This window comes from Lepisma saccharinum, chromosome 21 (assembly GCF_977018435.1).
Source record: "Lepisma saccharinum chromosome 21, izLepSacc3.1, whole genome shotgun sequence".
Taxonomy (NCBI): Eukaryota; Metazoa; Arthropoda; class Insecta; order Zygentoma; family Lepismatidae; genus Lepisma; species Lepisma saccharinum.
In genome coordinates this window covers 63,318,911-63,338,949 of record NC_139249.1, presented here as the reverse complement: position 1 = coordinate 63,338,949, position 20,039 = coordinate 63,318,911, and the positions used below count along the sequence as shown (strand labels likewise).

General features: G+C 38.0%; 1 protein-coding gene across 1 annotated transcript in view; it reads left to right on the top strand.

Annotated features, from left to right (window-relative positions):
- The first annotated feature begins 1,041 nt into the window (after positions 1-1,041).
- Positions 1,042-20,039, top strand: part of LOC146004215 (polyglutamylase complex subunit TTLL1-like) — a 77,827-nt gene continuing 58,829 nt past the window's right edge. The window contains exon 1 of the mRNA XM_083142887.1: positions 1,042-1,181. Coding sequence (XP_082999013.1) covers positions 1,042-1,181 — 140 coding nt within the window. The remainder of the gene's footprint in view (positions 1,182-20,039) is intronic.

Here is a 20,039-nt window from a genome sequence, read left to right as displayed (position 1 = left end):
TTTCAGGTTGATGCGAAATGATAGCACGCACCCAAGTAATTTAGTTCCACGTATGACTTACAAAGTTCTGACAATTATATTTTTATTGCACTGTTATTCAACCATCATGTACTTTCTTAGATGATTATGTAAATGAGAATTGATATTCTGTTGTTAATCAGTGTTCCATCCACTACCTGTTGCGTATTTTATTTCTTTATTTCGTAGCGCAAGTGCTGCTTTCAAGCTTTGCATTACGTGGCATACTAAATTAAGGAAAATGGGAAATATATGCACACACGTACTAAAAGATATGCAATAAAAATCTTCAAAATATCGTAACATACCGTTCGGTATGTGGGATCGAACTGGGTTGATGTAGCTCACTGATCATTCATCCTTGATTTTTGAGCAACTCGCTAGTTATGGTAGGCTTGATGGTAAGGTGCGAGAGGTAACGTCTATACACTTAAATGGCAAAACACAACACTTGAGTTTAAACCCCTACAGACTGGATCAGCATGGTGTATGGAAATATCTGTCTTTTACTGTGTGGAAGTGCTCCCTCGAGGTGTTGAACCACGGACTGGTTAAAAATAAAACGAGGTGTCCGTCTGCAGTGCAAGTCTGGAAGCCCAGACGTCACTCCCATTCTCCTAGACTTTTATCTCGTACTCCTGCACCCTCTGACTGATAGTTTAGAACTGACCACTGACTTCTCTCTTCCCAGATATTTATTCAGATTGATTTTACTAAACAAATGCAGAGTCAAACCTGTAGTCTCTTCCTTGATTGCGATTTGTTTACATCTGTTTGCAACGATGGAGATCAAGGAAGCTCGGCAATGTCTGAAAATACATTCGTTAAATGGTTATAGCAATTACCTGTTTGAAAAGGTGATGGCTAAATGTCTGGGATTTTAGAGTTCGTTGTAGAACTCAACAGAACTCAACAGAATATGCGCAGGAATGTAAATCAGGTTCTCAAACACATAAACACGAAAGGAACACCACCTTCCAAAGTATGGTTGTGCCACCCGTCTGCTTGAGGACCTGCCTAAGAATGGCTCTGAGACATCTAAATGTGACTGTGGTTTGTACAATGGACGACCACCACCAGGAAGTGATTGCGTATTGCCGAGAGAACAACTTCCACGGACTAATGGCTGAGGATGCTGAGGATGCAGTTTTTGACCCACCACGGTATTTCTCATCTGAACAGCTCAAATTGACTTACAAGGGATCACTGGAAACCAAAGAATATATTCTCACCGAGGTAGCTAAGGGTCTGGATCTCAATCCGAACAAATTCTGTGTGCTGGCAGCTTTGCTTGGCAACTACTTGTTAACTGAAGAAGACTTGGCTGATTTCTACAGAACAATTTGCCCAGCATCTCCACCACGTGTCATTCTAAAGAATGATGGGATCTGAACCAGTCATTGTGCAATTAATTGCTGGGTGATGTAAGTTACTCATCATTCATCCTCTGATGAGAGCACTCGTCATTGGCATGACGAGTTAACGCTTGGCAATGCGAAAGGTACAAATAAATTAAGGAACTAAACTGCAGAAAAGACAATGGTCACTCGTTGGGTTTTGTGAACCTTTGAACCTGAATCATGGCTGGGTGTTAGGATAATTACCTGTCTATCTGATGAATTAGGATGAATATAATATACGAAGTCCTCTGTTGGCTTCTCAATTTGTTGACCAGAGCGTCGTCTCACTTCTGCCCTACTGCTCTCCTAACCTCTTCTCCCTTCTCAACTCCAATCCAAAGTCAGTCCCCTCTCAACTTGTCTCCTCTCTATATCACTAGGCCATGGAGCTCTTCCTCCATGCCGAATCGTGTTTTTAATTGCCACTATGCAAACCGCCGACTCCATAGGCAGAAGAAACTACCTGTTTCCTGAATGCTGAGGAGGTTTGCATAGCACAACACAGTGCATTGTTTACATGCCCCAGAGGCTGAGACAACTGAGAAAAACAAGTGAATGCCCTGGTCAACGTGAAGCATTCAGAGAGACTTAATAAAATAAACATATAATCTTAGGGATTGATACGGTACGTTACATTTCGAAGATCCTACGGTATTGTTATTGATGCCTGAAAATACAATAAGTCGAATATGCAGAGCTGGGTTCGTCGGATGATTTTTGTGTTTGTAAATACTACTCTTAGGGCCCCCCGGTGGCGTAGTGGTAGCGTCGTCGCCTTGTAATCAAGGGGTCCCGCGTGAAGGCACATAGTGGTTTGTATTCCACTTTAAACTGTAGGAGCAGTTCCGATTAGCCTTTCAGTGCATGAAGTGGACCCCTTCAATTAATCATTAAAGATTGAATCAATTATAATTCTTGGTTGTTTAAATTTGTCCCTATGCACAGTTCTAATATTTAGTCCGATCTCTCTGAGTGGTGACAGAATGAATTGCAGCTGTCCGTAAACAAGTGCTAAAAATTGTTTGCTACACTGAACAAGTTATTGTATCGCATCGCATTATTTAGTAACTGTGTTCTTTTCCATTGTTGGTTACTAAATTTCAAGATAAATTATAAAGTTTTAAGATCAGCACTGTATGTATCACAAAATATTTTGCAAACACACTCTGTGCAAGATAACTTTGCAGAATTGCCAATTGTTGAGGGTGCTTTCCCGTGTTTCTCAAACGTCAACTGGTACAGTTTTTAAAGATCCAGGAATTTCAAATAAATTCAATTCCGGTCCAGGAGAGAAAATCAGGAAGCGTTAATAGCTTCTGGACCCTAAAGTATTTCAATTCGGTCCAGGAACCTTTTTCCGGATCAATTTAAATACAGTCCAAAAACCCTTATTTCGTATCAATTAATATGTGTTCCAGGAACATCTTTTCCGGATCAATTTAAATACGGTCCAGGAACCCTTTTTTCCGGATCAATTTAGATGCGGTCCAGGAACCTTTTTCCAGACCAATTTCAATATGGTCCAGGAAACGTTTTTCAAATGAAACAATACGCAACTTGTACCTAGGGAACGGACCTTTATGTGTTAAAGAAAACTCAGAAATATTTATTTCTTATGTCATAAATGTTGAAAATATGTGATAAAAACTGGAAAATATGTGATAAAAACTGGAAAATATGTGATAAAAACTGGAAAATATGTGACAGAAATAAAAAATATTTGGTAACAAAAAAAATGTTACAATCATTTTAAACACCTGAAATCAGTTTCTAAATACTTACCTCTTAGCAAGCTATTTTTTTCGAAGAGTTGCAGTGGATCACCATAGTTTATTCCAAATTCTCCATTGTAAATCTGTGACGATTATCTCTAAAAAGCATCTTATATTGTGAGAGAGATCACTCCACGTCACAAGAAACAATTCGTGCATATTTGAAGCACGAAATGCCACTAACGCTGAAGTTTTCCAAAACTTCCTCTTCCTTTACTTCACCTTCCAAAACACGTACAATTTGGCACAACGTTTGAAAACATTAGCTTTTTAAAACAATTCTGTATATTTAGACATTAGCACTTGTGCGTTAGATGCATATATTATATTTCCCCCCAATAGGATCGTAAGCGAGGCGCCAGAAGTCTGCCAGCGAGCGTGTTCAAACACAAAACAAACCTAACACTCTCGATATGAAAGAGGTGCTGAGAATAAATTTTTTTCCTTTGAGGATTTCGAGGTAGCTGAATTCAATGAGCGATTTTATGTATTTAAAATGAAAATTTTACATACAGAAAACTGGAAAATATGTGTTTTTATGTAAAACAAATTCCTGTGTTGACATATAAGGTTATAATTAGAATTTTGGCAAATAGAAGGGTCTCCATCTTATCGCAGAAAAAACATTTATTTACCTAAAGTTCCCTTCCCTTTGTACCGAATGTAAATTGTGCGAGAAAAAAGGTTCCTGGGTCTTTAACAGCCGTACAGGGTACTAGTTGGCTCATTAGATCCAGTGGGTGACAGCTAATTTAAAATTTATCAACAAGCCTAGATACTATCAAACTTATACTTTTATGGTTATTAATATTTAATGTCAAGGGTACATATTAATTAAAGTATAAACTTTAAAATGAAATTGAAAAGTGTTTGCGTGTAAAATGGTTGGATAGGTTTATAGGTTGTATGATGATATGCACCTATCACTTAAATAAAGTAAAGATAAAAGTCTTCTATGAAAAACAAGGTAAATGTTAAAATGTAATTTATTTGTAATATATGTCATATCGCTTTGTTACATTTTTTGTATGTAATTTACATTTAATTAATACTGCATGCCGTTAATAGTAAAAATAGTAATACAGGAAATGATTATTTTTTTCATTCTTGATAAACGGTATGGGGGGGGGGCAGAGCTTGTTTGGCCTAGGGGCGGCAAAGAGGTAAATCCGGCCCTGGGTAGGCCCGGACCCTCAATGGGCTGTTGCGCCACGGGTATCCACTAGACCTTGGATATTAGGTTTTTAACCTAATTTTTCCTTTGCACGTAGATAAGAAATAACACGTTACGTCAGCCTTAGAGCCTATTTTAGGTTTATGTGCCTAAATTAAACCTTTTTTTTAGGTTTTTATATATATTTTTTAAAGTTTTACAGGTTTTTTATATCACACAGATTGCTCTCTTTGTTGACGAAAAAATTCAATGACTAACGTGTTATAAACATACTCTCTGTCGATTCTCCTCCATCCAAGTCCATGAAGTGTTCTCAAAGCTCCAAACAAAGCAAAATGACTGGCGCCACTGTTACCTGGACAGTTCAAAGTGGAAACTTCTGATCCATATGATCTTGCTAACTTTTGTGCTTCGTTGCATTCACACCTTGCGACGTAACGATTCAGCATTCAGATTTGCATCACTGACTATGTTTCGTTCAGGGAACATTTTCAGCACATAAGAAGATCCTCATCAGGTTTCTAGGAACCTACTTCAGGATTTTTCGAGCCTAATTTCAGATCTTTAGAATCTAACTAACTAACTAACTCTCTAGCCTTCTTAAACCCGAAGGTTCATGGCTGCAGAAACACAGACCTTCCATCTGTCCCTATCTTGATCAAGATCTATATACTCTTTTCCATCGCTACCGATCTCCTTTAGGTCCATCTCAACGTTGTCCCTCCATCTTCGTCTTGGTCTTCCTACAGGTCTCTTAGCATCAGGTTTCCCAACAAGAATCCTGTAAACTCCTCTTTCCTCTCCCATTCGTGCCACTTGGCCTGCCCACCTAAGTCTTCTTGATTCTAATAATATCTGGACATGAATACAAATAATGTTATCTTTAGAATCTATTTTAGGATTTTTAGAGCCTCTTTTAGGAACCTAAAAGCACACTTTTTAGAACCTAGAACTCCGAGGTCTCATCCTCATCGTAGCGATTAGACAAAGATGACAGAAAAGCGAAGCTAAATAACAAAAATCAAATCAAATCAAATGAAACGCGCCAATGAGCTGTAATTGAGTGAACCAGCTGTGCGCAGGACAATCCAATGAATAGATCAATCAGTCACAACATGCATTACTTATTTTCGCATAACAGCGTTGGTGGAAAGTTGACGTTACGAGCAATTAACGTCCAACTCATTAATAGCCATCGTGCTGCCTGCGAAACCATTAATTCCATTACGTCACTTCTGCCGTTACGTTCCATCCCGCCGAGAACCTAACGGTTCGCTCCGTAATTATCCGAGTTCTCGTTAATATTTGCAGAAGTTTAACGATCATAACCTGCCCTTTTATACACACTGATTTAAACATACCGTAATGTTTGTTCTGCCATAAGGAAACCATCTGAATACCCAGGTAACATTCGCAAGGCTCTGATCTCTGGAATGTGACATAACAACAGGCAGTCTTTGCAATTAGAGTATGATGGGGAATGCAATGTATCAAGGTCAAAAGGATAACGCTCACAAGATATTAAACGTTAACTTAATTAGTATGTCTCTATAAGACAATACTAACAAATTAACTAACTCTCAAGCCTTCTAAAACCCAAAGGTTCATGGCTGCAGCAACACAGACCTTCCATCTGTCCCTATCCTGAGCAAGATCTATATACTAGGGCTGAGCTGATACAACTTTGAACCGATACCGATACCCTCACCGATACCCACAGATGCCGATACCGATACTTGTATAATTCCAAATTTAAAATAACAAAGATTATATTATATATATACACATATACATACATATAATATATATGTGTAATTATTATTATTACATTTTGTAAGTATGCATTTCTGACTAGGGGCGATGAATAAATTAACCCAGCAAACGATGCTCTGTTGAAACGATGCATCTCAACTTTACATTTCTTTTAAAGTGACAATGGATCAGATGTTTAAAATATTAGAGAAATATTAAGTGAAGCTAAGAGCAAGGCAATCGTGTGGTCGTCGTCCTCCTCTCCCCCAATTTTGAAAAATGAGATCATGCATCTTCAACCTCCTCTAAAACTAAAGGATCACTCTTCCCAAACTAACATTAAATCATCCGTGAACACAAGAATAATTGGCGATTTACCAGCCCCAATTTTGTCTCTTTTTTGTCCTTTAACAAAGAGAATAATAATTAGTAAAGGAAATGTAAGGGGAAAATGAAAACTTGCCAGTCTCTTGCTTCTATATCAGGCGATTGACTTCAGTACAGTGATATTCCGAAGTGACTTTGCTTTCGATACACTTTCGACAAATGATTTCTAAAAAAAGTTAAATGCATAGTTCTATCGCTTGGCGTGGGAGGAAAACCAAACCCATCACTACTCTTTCCAGAAACTAACTGCCGTCATCTGTCGTTCAAAAATAATTATTCCCCTGTCGCGTTCTTTGTGCTGAAACCCAGTCGGGACAAACAAAAGTCTAAAGTTGGAATGGATAAGGGGGACTAGCCCAGGTATTTGAATTTTCAGGAAAATGCTATGTACTAGCCCTGTTCGGCTGGCCAGACAACATCAAGTCGGCTTGAAGATCTTGCACGTTTAGCGTTCGGCGGGCAGAAGTTGACGTCACGTCTTACTGAGTGAAAGCGTCCGGCCATTCAGACGGCTTACAACCATCTTGCAGCCGGAGCAAGACAAGTAAATGTTGACTCGTTTCGTCTGCACAAGACCTTGCAAGATGGCGGCGTCCGTGGAGATATATGCGGTTTGGGATAATGTTATTGCGGGGATGATTCTAGTTATACTTGGCGATGCCTGACAACATTCTTTGTATTCCAGATAAATAAATGATAATTTGAAAATGTTTAAATATTGGTTTGAAGTGTAAGAAGAGAGAAGTTGATTTTTTTATATGAAGACCACGTTCACTGAATATCTCGTCTGCTTCAGAGAACGCGGTCTGTGGATGAAACTAGTCAATGCAACAACTAGCATACAAGCTGTAAAGTGGAAAATTACGGAGAATAAATATATTTAGGAAAGAATGAAAAAAGTATCTACTATTCTCGGGAAGTGGATAAATATGGCATATCTTCCTTGGTCATACGTTTAATTGAAAACATCTATAAGATTATTAACATATCAAACAAACTACGTTCACACCCCCTTCCCCGTTCTGATAAAATATAAAATCATTCGGTTAGCCAGACAACTGCAAGATACATCTGAGACATTTTCTTCAGATCCGAAAGCGTCATAAAACTTATACTGTTCCAGTTTAGTGCACTTATTTTTAGACTCCCATATGTATCTAGGACAAAACTTAAACGCTGATGTCCATTCTTATATGGTTTCTCATTTGCCAATAGGTGGCACTGGACTATAATCTGAACGACGCAAGATTTGACCAATGCAACCTACTTTAATTAATGCCAAGTATATATCCATAACGTGGTAACATTTTTTCTATTCAGAATAAATATTCTGATTGATCTCGGAACATTTTAGACAGATTTTTTCAGGAATTTATACCGATATCATGAAACCACTCCGCCACGGGGGGTGGCCCATTTCTTTTGGATAATCACCTGTCTATCAAGGAGAATGTCCGCGATGATTTTTGTAATGGGTAAAAGCATGAATAAGTCAGCCCCAGCAGCCCCCCCCCCCCCAAGCGGACGGGCAAGACTATGCCTATGCACATGGCCTGCCCACCTAAGTCTTCTTGATTTAAATTTTATAATACGCGTAATATCTGGACATGAATACAAATTATGCAGTTCTAAATTATGTGACTTTTTAAGCACAGGAACAATATTGTATTCTCTCCACTGTTGAGGAATTTGTTCTTTATTCCATATTAAACAAATTAATTTTGGAATTTGACATAGCCTATTAATGAATTCCCACCATACTTAATTAACTCAGCTGGTATTAAATCAATGCCATGTGCTTTGTTATTCTTTAGCCTTTTAATAAAGGGTCTACCAATTTGAACGTCAGAACTTTGAAACAGTGTTATGGCAACACTGACTGGAATGACGAGATGGAACTGTGATATCTGCGTGCAGTAGTCTGTGGCAAGTTATCATGGAGAGATACACAATGCAATAACGCCTAGAAATTATTATAAAAATTCGTGTTCAATTCGACAGACATTTCGTGCATTGAGAGGAATTTCATCATCTTTTCCGATGAAGCACATTTATTTTTCTTTATGGCTACGTTAACAAACAAAACTGTAGGATTTGGGCAGATCGGGCCTAATTTTTTTGAGGACCAACATGGAAATCACGTGACTGTCAATGGGGACCGATGCAGGAATATGGTGGTGCAGATTTTGTGGCCTAAACTGGCAAATCTTGACATCAACAATGTGTTTTTCAAACAGGACGGTGCAACGTGCCACACAGCTCTCCCGACAATGGAATTATTGCAGGAAAAGTTCTCCGGGCGAGTTCTGTCCAGAATGAGTGGTGTGAACTGGCCACCAAGATCATGTGACCTAACCCCCCTGGATTATTTTCTATGGGGTTATGTCAAATCTAAGGTCTATGAGACTATAAGCCACGCACAGTTCGTGACCTGAAACGGAACATCGGACGAACCATTGAGGCTATACCGCTCAATATGTGTGCAGACGTGCTGGAAAATTGGACATTCAGAATCCATTCCACCCAGCGAAGGAGAGGAGGACATTTGAACGACATATTGTTCAAAATATAATGCCATTGTTTGTTCTTCAAATATATATATATATGTGTGTGTGTGTGTGGGGGGGGGGTGCAGGTGGGGGGGTTCGTGTGTGTATAAACCACATGAGACCGTTTCTTTCGAAGAGCACCGTTGTGATATTCGAAAGGAAACAGGACCAAACAAACATGCCATTACTCTCTGACTAGGCAGTGATGAGTTTTTTTTTTTTTTTTAATCTTTCTTCTTTGGTGACTTCTCTTCTTCAGGTTTTCTTCACTCCGTGTTCTTGACTTGTTTTGTGTCTTTTGTGTTGCTGGCATAGTCTTGTGTGGACAGTAACTCTGTGTCGCAGTCTCGTCTCATCTCGTGAATGAGGAACGTTATCTGGTCTCGTCTCGAATGTGTCAGTTGTCCGTCTACCTTCAAGTTAGCATTAAACGATACAGCAGTTAATCAACAACCACTTTTATGTCTGAATAGGTTCAACAGCAAAGCAGTCCTCATGTTGGAGTATCCTAAAGGCTCCAGCGTAAGAGACCGTCTGGAATAAATTTTAGTCTGTCCTGTCCCTTCTTTACAGTCATCTGTCTCGTTCTCGTCTTGATATTTAATCTGTTTCTCACTTAATTCCTTCTCTAATTCTGAGATGAGGTCGAGACTTAGTGGATTAGGTATCTCTGGCTGTTATGCTTTGCATCTTTGGAACGAGTCATAACTCCCAAATCCTCCAATCAGCAAGTGTGGCGCTGACGCCATCTCAACGGAGAAACAATCGCTCAGGCTCTACACTGTTTGTAGGCTAACTAGTTAGCCTTGAGTTATTATTGAGGATGACAATGTGCACAAATTAAGCTAGTGTGGAAATTTTGATTCGGAAAGTCTGGAATATAATGCATAACAGAGGAAGAGCAACTAGTAAGCAGTTCATATTACTTGGAAAGCCTCGTAGTGCTATTTATATTAGAATTTACTTTACTGTTCGAACTTTCAGGTTTTTTTTCAGTGAAACTCAACTATCTTACAGTCGGGCCGCGATAACAAGCGGTGTGCAATCGGAACGCAGAACGGCAGAACGTGACCAAATTCTGTCTCCTCGTTGCCACGTTCGCACAAACAGGCAGACAAGTTAATCAGCTGTTGGCAAGCTCGGGAAAAAATAAAACGTCACGCGAAATTAAGCACGTACGTATTAGTATGCTAATATATGTTATTTCCGTCGTTAAGTGATAAATAAACGAATCTAGAAGTTTGAATCTGAAGTTTCTTGTAGGTTAACGTTAACATCCCGTGTGAATTTTACTGTCTGGCAAGCATGAAACATTTTCTCTTCCTGCTCGACACAGCAATCGAAAACCTTCACTGAAAGAACCTTTGTTGTGTTTTTATTATGGAACATTGCAAGCATGAGCTACCGGCATATTTTTACTTGTGTTGTATCGTATCACAATTACAAAAGAAAATGCGTCTTGTGTTATGAACAACACTGTGGCAAATCGTTCTCCTTTTATTTCATGCCGCCTCTCTTTGCCTTTGTCACACCGCGACGTTCGTCTTTTTCGCAACTCGATACCGACCGCAGCTATGCCAGAATATTGTTTTTGTATACGAAACTCACCCTTTGATATATAACGACATGGAATTTATTCTTCTGTGACATTGTTGAAGCTTCAGAACGTATGTATTTCTTGGAAATTACGTATAAACAAATTACGTACAACTTGGATTCGTTAACACGTTTTTCAATTATATTTTGCGGAACCTACAAAAATTTACCTCTGAAACAGAATTTCAGAGAAGTGAGTTACTGTATTACGGAGAAGAATTTATCAAGAACAAATCAATTGTGTGTGAATTGATTGATTGATTGAGTTGGTGTTCTAAAGTCCACTTTATGCACACTACGGCTAATCTGGGATGGACCTACATTTGGAAGTGGGATCCTGTGTACCAATTACTTTCTTCTTTCTGACATTGCAGTACAATTTATCCAAACAATTCTTACAAACACACACACGAACGCCCGCTCACGCACAAAAGTATTCAATACAGAAATCGGACTGAATATTAAGAAAAACTCACTTCACTCAGCCAAAAGCTCTCCGCATATTAATGTTGTTCCTTCAAATATGAACAGAGTCGGAATGAGAACAATGGAAGTGTCCCGTTGTTGACTGTTTAACCAGATGTTTAATCCTACACGTGTTTCTATGGGCTCGCGAAAATTCTGAAGGAGGTCAATCCGGCAATAGCGCGTCGCTACCAGAGTGGGTGGTTCCACGCCGGTTGCTAGGGCGTCCCGACTGTAAGTGGGGTGAACATAAAAATAAAAGACCATCATTTTTAGAGATAGCTTAAGAACATCTCAGCTAAAAACCGCTGATAAGAAAAAGCTCATACTGTGGTGGATGTTAACTTATATTGAAATCTTCGTCCTTATGAAGAACTTCTGGCTTGACACCTTCCCGACTTTGGATACCACTGTCAGACAAAAGTTCTTTCTAGTCCAAATGCAAGAAAGGGCGCATGAAACAAATGTTTGTGTGGCTATTTCGAAATACAGCCCTTAAGCTTATCTCTAATCCACCGAATCTCCTGCTGCACTCACGTATTTAGATGCTGATGAAAGTTCGTTGCCACAGTTCCTGTTGCCAGTTTATGTACCTAAGGACGCTTTCACGAACACTCCAAAATTATTTGAAAACAAAATTAAATACTATTTGTTAATGCACATAAAGAGCAGCACTGATACCGTATCTACCCCAAACCAAATTAAACATATTCAGAATTCTTCCCAGCAGAATTATGTCAGAGGCGTTGTACAGTAGTTTCCGACGTGTCACAGCCTGCGCTCTAAATATCCAATCAGACGAGCGTGTTTTTGGAATCTTCGTGCGTTTTTTTGTTATTGGAGTTCCAATACACACATTTTGCTATTCAAATATGTGTGAGGAGTGGGGAACTGACTGCCAGTGAACTGACTGCAATACAATGCAATGAAATGCGCCAAGTGTGGTGTTAATGCCTGTATTCATTTATGTAAAATAAAATATTTCAGAAACAAGTCTTCAGCTACACACTGTCATTTTAAAATGCATATAAAAGCAGGAAATTAATATTCATTTGTCCTAATTGTTGGATTAATGATATCATCATTTCTTAAAAATTGTTCTCTTTTATACTTATTTGACATTCCTATATTTTGCCTTAAAGCCACTGTCATTGTATAATATCCACGTTTAGATTTCATTTTTTACATTGAGCACGCAATTTGCTTATACACTTACATTCAGTGTACATATTGCAAGTATTTATAACAAATTTTCAGCACTATTCTGTTTTAAAATTGCCTTGAGTTGTTGGTAAATAAATACATAACTTTCTATCTCTCTCATTTTTCTTGGCATGATTAAAGCAATGCCTGCAGCATTGCACAACATATACAGTAGCATAGGCGCCGACTTCATGGGGCTTGGGGGATGGCTCGAGCCCCTCCCAATGTTAACGATGTGGGGGCAGAGCCCCCAAATAATTTTGCTTTAGAGGATCGAATGTATTATTTTTCTTCTCTTGTAAAGTTTACTCTGAATTGTGCCACATGAACTAAATTTAAATACACATTTGAAATGTTCTAGACCATCAATTTGGGGGGCTGAGACCGCTGAACCATCAACTTTGGGGTATATGACCAGAGACAGCAAAACACATTACTTATTACTATATACTAAGTATGTAATTATGAATATTGTTAAAATTTTTACTAAAAAGAGTGCCAAAAGACGGTATGCATGAACTAGGATAGTGGATGGGACTTTTGGGCTACAAATGGCTGTAACATGACATACAGAATGAGATCATTGATATATAAGGGAGATCTGTTTTGCTCCCCTTGGTAGCAGATATTAAAAGTCGGGAATATTTTGCTATTATTGTTGACGAAACTTGTGACATATCCATCCGTGGACAATTAATATTCTGCATTAGAAAAGTGAATAACATTTTTGATATTTTTGAGGAATTCGTGGGCTTTTATGAGATTCCGAACACTGAGGCTAAAACTTAAAAAAGGGAGAGAGTGAGTCATTCATTACTTTATTTCAGTTATCAGAGTCCCCAATAATTTTGAGAAGTCAGCGCCCCTGTACAGTAGCTACATGTTCTAAGTATTTTAAACATGGGCATGGTTACTCTACACGACAAAAATCAGTAGATTATGTAAACATATGGATAAACATAACTTGTTTGATACGAGCAAAGAATTATTGATGGTTCATGGCTATAATACTTTAAGCACATTCACATTCTTTTATTTTGGAATGTCCCTCGCACTATCTACTGAAAGAACATACATCTGACATCATTGGTAATTTCACATATATTTCCAGCGTCGTAACAAATTCATTTACTCATCGTAGGAAGTAGCTTTGAGTCCAAGAGCGTCTTGGGATTCACATTCTCTTCCACAGGAGTTGAACCACCATGGTCTTCTCGGATATACTGCTGTTTCAATGTAGGCAGAGCTCAAGGTGTTCAAGCTGATACGATGAATTTTCCTCAAAAAGAAACAAGATAAATATTAGAAATACGCAGGGAAAACATTAATAGATGAATACTGAGTGAGACATGGGGTGGTCTCAATCAATTTTCATACCACCTCCAGCCAGTAGTCAATTATTACAGCGTTAAGAATGGGTCCACCCGGGCATAATATATTTCAATACCATCTCCAACCATTGGTCAAATTATTACAGCGTTAGGACTGAGTCTTCCAAGGCATAATCAATTTCAATATCATCTCCAAGCATTGGTCAAATTATTACAGCGTTAGGAATGGGTCCACCAGGGCTGAATCAATTTTAAAGAAACTCCAAACAATGGTCAATTATTACAGCGTTAGGAGTGAGCCTTTGAAGGCATAATCAATTTCGATACCGACTCCAACCATTGGTCAATTATTAGAGCGTTGGGGATGGGTCCACCAGGCATAATCAATTTCAATACCATCTCCAACCACTTGTCAAATTATTATAGTGTTAAGAATGGGTCCACAAGGACAAAATCAATTTCAATACAATCTCCAAATATTGGTCAAATTATTACAGCGTTAGGAATAGGTTCATCACGGCATAATCAATTTTAAAACCAACTTCAACCAATGGTCAATTATTACAGCGTTAGGAATGAGACTTCCAAGGAATATTCAATTTCGATACCAACTCCAACCATTGGTCAAATTATTACAGCGTTAGGAGAAGATCAACAAGGTTATAATCAATCTTAAAACCAACTTCAACCAATGGTCAATTATTACAGCATCAGGAATGAGTCCACGTGGGCATAATATATTTCAATAACATCTCCAACCAATGGTCAAATTATTACAGCGTTAGAAATGAGTCTTCCGAGGCATAGTCAATTTCGATAGCAGCTCCAACCATTGGTCGATTATAAGAGCGTTGGTGATTGGTCCACCTGGGCAAAATCAATTTCAATACTTTACCTAACCATTGGTCAAAATTAATAAAGCGTTAAGAATGGGTCCACAATGACAAAATCAATTTCAATACTATCTCCAACCATTGGTAAAATTATTACAGCGTTACGAGTAGGTCCACAAGGTCATAATCAATTTTAAAAAAAACTCCAACCAATGGTCAATTACTACAGCGTTAGCAATGAGACCTCCAAAGCATAATTAATTTCGATACCAACTCCAAACATTGGTCAATTAATAGAGCGTTAAAAATGGGTCCACAAGGACAAAATTAATTTGAATACCAACTCCAAACATTGGTCAATTCTTAGAGCGTTAAAAATGGGTCCAAAAGGAGAAAATTAATTTCAGTACAATCTCCAACCATTAGTCAAATTATTACAGCGTTAGGAATAGGTCCATAAGGTCATAATCAATTTTAAAAGCAATTCCAACCAATATTCAATTATTACAGCGTTAGGAATGAGACTTCCAAGGAATATTCAATTTCGATACCAACTCCAACCATTAGTAAAATTAGAACAGCGTTAGGAATGGGTCCACCCGGGCATAATCAATTTTAAAACAAACTCCAACCAATGGTCAATTATTACAGCGTTAAAAGTGAGCCTTCAAAGACATAATTAATTTCGACACCGACTCCAACCATTGGTCAATAATTAGAGCGTTGGGGATGGTTCCACCAGGGCATAATCAATTTCAATACCATTTCCAACCATTGGTCAAATTTTTAAAGCGTTAAGAATGGGTCCACAAGGACAAAATCATTTTCAATACAATCTCCAACTATTGGTCAAATAATTACAGCGTTAGGACTAGGTCCACAAGGACATAATCAATCTTAAAACTAACTTCAACCAATGGTCAATTATTAAAGCCTCAGGAATGGGTCCACGTGGGCATAATATATTTCAATACCATCTCCAATCATTGGTCAAATTGATAAACCGTTAAGAATGGGTCCACAATGACAAAATCAATTTCAATACTATCTCCAACCATTGGTAAAATTATTACAGCGTTACGAGTAGGTCCACAAGGTCATAATCAATTTTAAAAAAACTCCAACCAATGGTCAATTATTACAGCGTTAGGAATGAGACCTCCAAAGCATAATTAATTTCGATACCAACTCCAAACATTGGTCAAATTGATAAACCGTTAAGAATGGGTCCACAATGACAAAATCAATTTCAATACTATCTCCAACCATTGGTAAAATTATTACAGCGTTACGAGTAGGTCCACAAGGTCATAATCAATTTTAAAAAAACTCCAACCAATGGTCAATTATTACAGCGTTAGGAATGAGACCTCCAAAGCATAATTAATTTCGATACCAACTCCAAACATTGGTCAATTAATAGAGCGTTAAAAATGGGTCCACAAGGACAAAATTAATTTGAATACCAACTCCAAACATTGGTCAATTCTTAGAGCGTTAAAAATGGGTCCAAAAGGAGAAAATTAATTTCAGTACAATCTCCAACCATTAGTCAAATTATTACAGCGTTAGGAATAGGTCCATAAGGTCATAATCAATTTTAAAAGCAATTCCAACCAATATTCAATTATTACAGCGTTAGGAATGAGACTTCCAAGGAATATTCAATTTCGATACCAACTCCAACCATTAGTAAAATTAGAACAGCGTTAGGAATGGGTCCACCCGGGCATAATCAATTTTAAAACAAACTCCAACCAATGGTCAATTATTACAGCGTTAAAAGTGAGCCTTCAAAGACATAATTAATTTCGACACCGACTCCAACCATTGGTCAATAATTAGAGCGTTGGGGATGGTTCCACCAGGGCATAATCAATTTCAATACCATTTCCAACCATTGGTCAAATTTTTAAAGCGTTAAGAATGGGTCCACAAGGACAAAATCATTTTCAATACAATCTCCAACTATTGGTCAAATAATTACAGCGTTAGGACTAGGTCCACAAGGACATAATCAATCTTAAAACTAACTTCAACCAATGGTCAATTATTAAAGCCTCAGGAATGGGTCCACGTGGGCATAATATATTTCAATACCATCTCCAATCATTGGTCAAATTGATAAACCGTTAAGAATGGGTCCACAATGACAAAATCAATTTCAATACTATCTCCAACCATTGGTAAAATTATTACAGCGTTACGAATAGGTTTACAAGGTCATAATCAATTTTGAAACCAACTCCAACCAATGGTCAATTATTACAGCGTTAGGAATGAGACTTCCAAGGAATAATCAATTTGGATACCAACTCCAAACATTGGTCAATTATTAGTGCGTTAAGAATGGGACCACAAGGAGAAAATTAATTTCAGTACAATCTCCAACCATTAGTCAAATTATTACAGCCTTAAGAATGGGTCCGCAAGGTTAAAATCAATTTCAATATCATCTGCAACCATTGGTCAAATTAATAAAGCGTTAACAATGGGTCATAAAGGACAAAACCAATTTCAATACTGTCTCCAACCATTGGTAAAATTATTACAGCGTTACGAATAGGTTCTCAAGGTCATAATCAATTTTAGAACCAACTCCAACCAATGGTCAATTATTACAGCGTTAGGAATGAGACTTCCAAAGTATATTCAATTTAGATACCAACTCCAAATATTGGTCAATTATTAGAGCGTTGGGGATGGGTCCACCCGGGCATAATCAATTTCAATACCATCCCCATTCATTGGTCAAATTATTATAGCGTTAACAATGGGTCCACAAGGACAAAATCAATTTCTATACCATCTCCAACCATTGGTCAAATTATCAGAGCGTTAAGAATGGGTCCACATGGACAAAATCAATACCAATATCATCTCTAGGCATTGGTCAAATTATTACAGCGTTAGGAATAGTTCCACAAGTTCATAATCAATTTTAATACCAACTAAAACCATTGGTCAATTATTACAGCGTTAGGAGTGGGTCCACCAGCACATAATCAATCTTAGTAACAACTCCAACCATTGGTCAATCACTACAGCGTCAGAAATGGGTATACCCGGGCATAATATATTTCAATACCATCTCCAACCATTGGTCAAATTAGTACAGCGTTAGGAATGGTTTCACCAGGGCATAATGAATTTGATTACCAACTCCAAACATTTCTCAATTACTACAGCGTCAGGAATTGGTCCACCCGCGCATAAGATATTTCAATACCATCTCCAACCTTTGGTCAATTTATTACAGCGTTAGGAATGGGTTCACCAGGGCTGGCAACTCCAACCAATGGTCAATTATTACAGCGCTAGGAATGAGAATTCCAAGGAATAATCAATTTCGATACCAACTCCAACCATTGGTCGATTATTAGAGCGTTGGGGATGGGTCCACCCGGGCATAATGAATTTTTATACCAAATCCAACCATTCGTCAATTACTACTACGTCAGAAATGTGTCCACCCGGGCTTAATATATTTCAATACCATCTCCAACCATTGGTCAAATTACACAGGGTTGCATGGGTTCTGTTGTTCTTATAATTTTGGGAGTTTTACATGCATTTGAACTTGCTGATGCTGAAACTGGCATTATTTTTCTCACATCGCGCAATAAGTTTTTACAATTCACGATTTTTATATGTAAGTTGTGGTATGCACGTTTCAGTGCAATTGAAGTGATTGTCGCTAGATGTCACTGGTACGTTTTAAAATTATTCAACAAGTAATAAAGACGAACAAGCTTTTAAATACAGAGAAGTGTTGTTTTATTTAAATTGATTAATATATTTCTTGCCTAAATGCTGAAAATAATACTATGTAAAACATTGATTAATTGAAATTAATTTTATATGTAACTCTCAAAAGTCCTAATTTGCATGGTCTGGCCATGGCATCTCGTGGTTGCCTGAATAGCCAAGATCTGTTTTGCTACATCTGCGGTGAATTTGTTCCCCGGGTACAGAGACAGAAAATTACAGATTTTGTAAGAAGATCATATTACGCATACTTTAAAATGAAACTAGGAGATCAAGATAAATCGTGGGTCCCACACAAGCGGGAATCTTTACGAAACTGGAGCACGGGAAAGCGGCCATGTATGCCATTTGCAATACCTATGGTGTGGAGGGAGCTTCAGGATCACAGCAATGATTGTTACTTCTGTTCCTGTGAAATTGTAGGTCGAAATATTAGAAACAAGAAGAGGATAGTGTATCCCAATATACCCTCTGCAATGAGACCTGTGTTCCACAGTCCAGACTTGCTTGTACCGACACCTCCATCAAGTCTTGAGTGTGTAAGTGATCCTGGTTCACTAAGTGATTCAGTGGAAGGAAGTGAAATGGAAGATGACATTTATGAACCCTTCCTCACGGATCTCGTGACCCTATACCGTTCACTCAAAGCGAACTCAATGATTTAGTTAGAGACCTAAATTTATCTAAAGAATCAGCTGAGCTTCTTGGTTCCAGACTTAACGAAAAGAACTTGCTGGCTCGTGGAACAACATTTTCCTGGTACAGACACCGAGAAGAAGAGTTTGTGCCTTTTTTCTCGAACAAGATTCTCTCGTGTTTTGTTGTGATGTGTCCGGTTTGCTGACTAAGTTAAATTTTCCTTGTCTTGCAACTGATTGGAGGCTATTCATTGACTCGAATAAAACAAGTTTAAAATTTGTTCTGTTACATAATGTAATATGTAATATTGCTCATTCTGTGTCACTAAAACAAACCTACAGCAATATGCAACTTGTTCTTAATAAAATTAAATATGAGGCCCATGGTTGGTTGGTGTGAGGTGATCTTAAAGTTTTGAGCATTTTACATGGACTACAATGTGGATATACGGAAACGCCATGTTACATCTCTGAGTGGGATAGTAGGGCACGATATTACCACTGGGAAAGAAAAGAATGGCCAATACGGAAAACGATGAACCCGGGTTCAAAGAACATCGCACAACAACATTTAGTCAGTCCTGAGAAAGTTGTACTTCCTCCTCTTCATATCAAATTAGGGCTGATTAAACAATTTGTGAAGGCACTTAACAAGGAAGGACAATGTTTCCAGTTCATATGCAACAAATTTCCATCCCTGTCGTACGGCAAAGTGAAAGAAGGTGTTTTTGTTGGACCAGACATTAGGAAATTAATGAATGATAAAGACTTCGAGGAAACAATGACTGTAGCTGAAAGAGATGCTTGGATAGCATTTAAAAGTGTAGTGTTCAATTTCTTGGAGAACCACAAAAGTCCTGATTACAGAAAAGTTGTTGAGAATATGTTACTTAAATTTCAAGAGCTGGGTTGCAACATGAATCTCAAATTACATTTTTTGCATTCACACCTTGATAACTTTCCACAAAATCTCGGTGAATTAAGTGAGGAACAAGGCGAACGTTTCCATCAGGACACGAGGGATACGGAGATAAGGTATCAAGGACATTGGAGTTTTAGCACGATGGCTGTCTACTGTTGGCATTGTACAGAGAAACGCCAGAAGAAAATCACAAGAAAGTTAGGAAAGCTTACAGAAGAAAGCGTGCTAAAC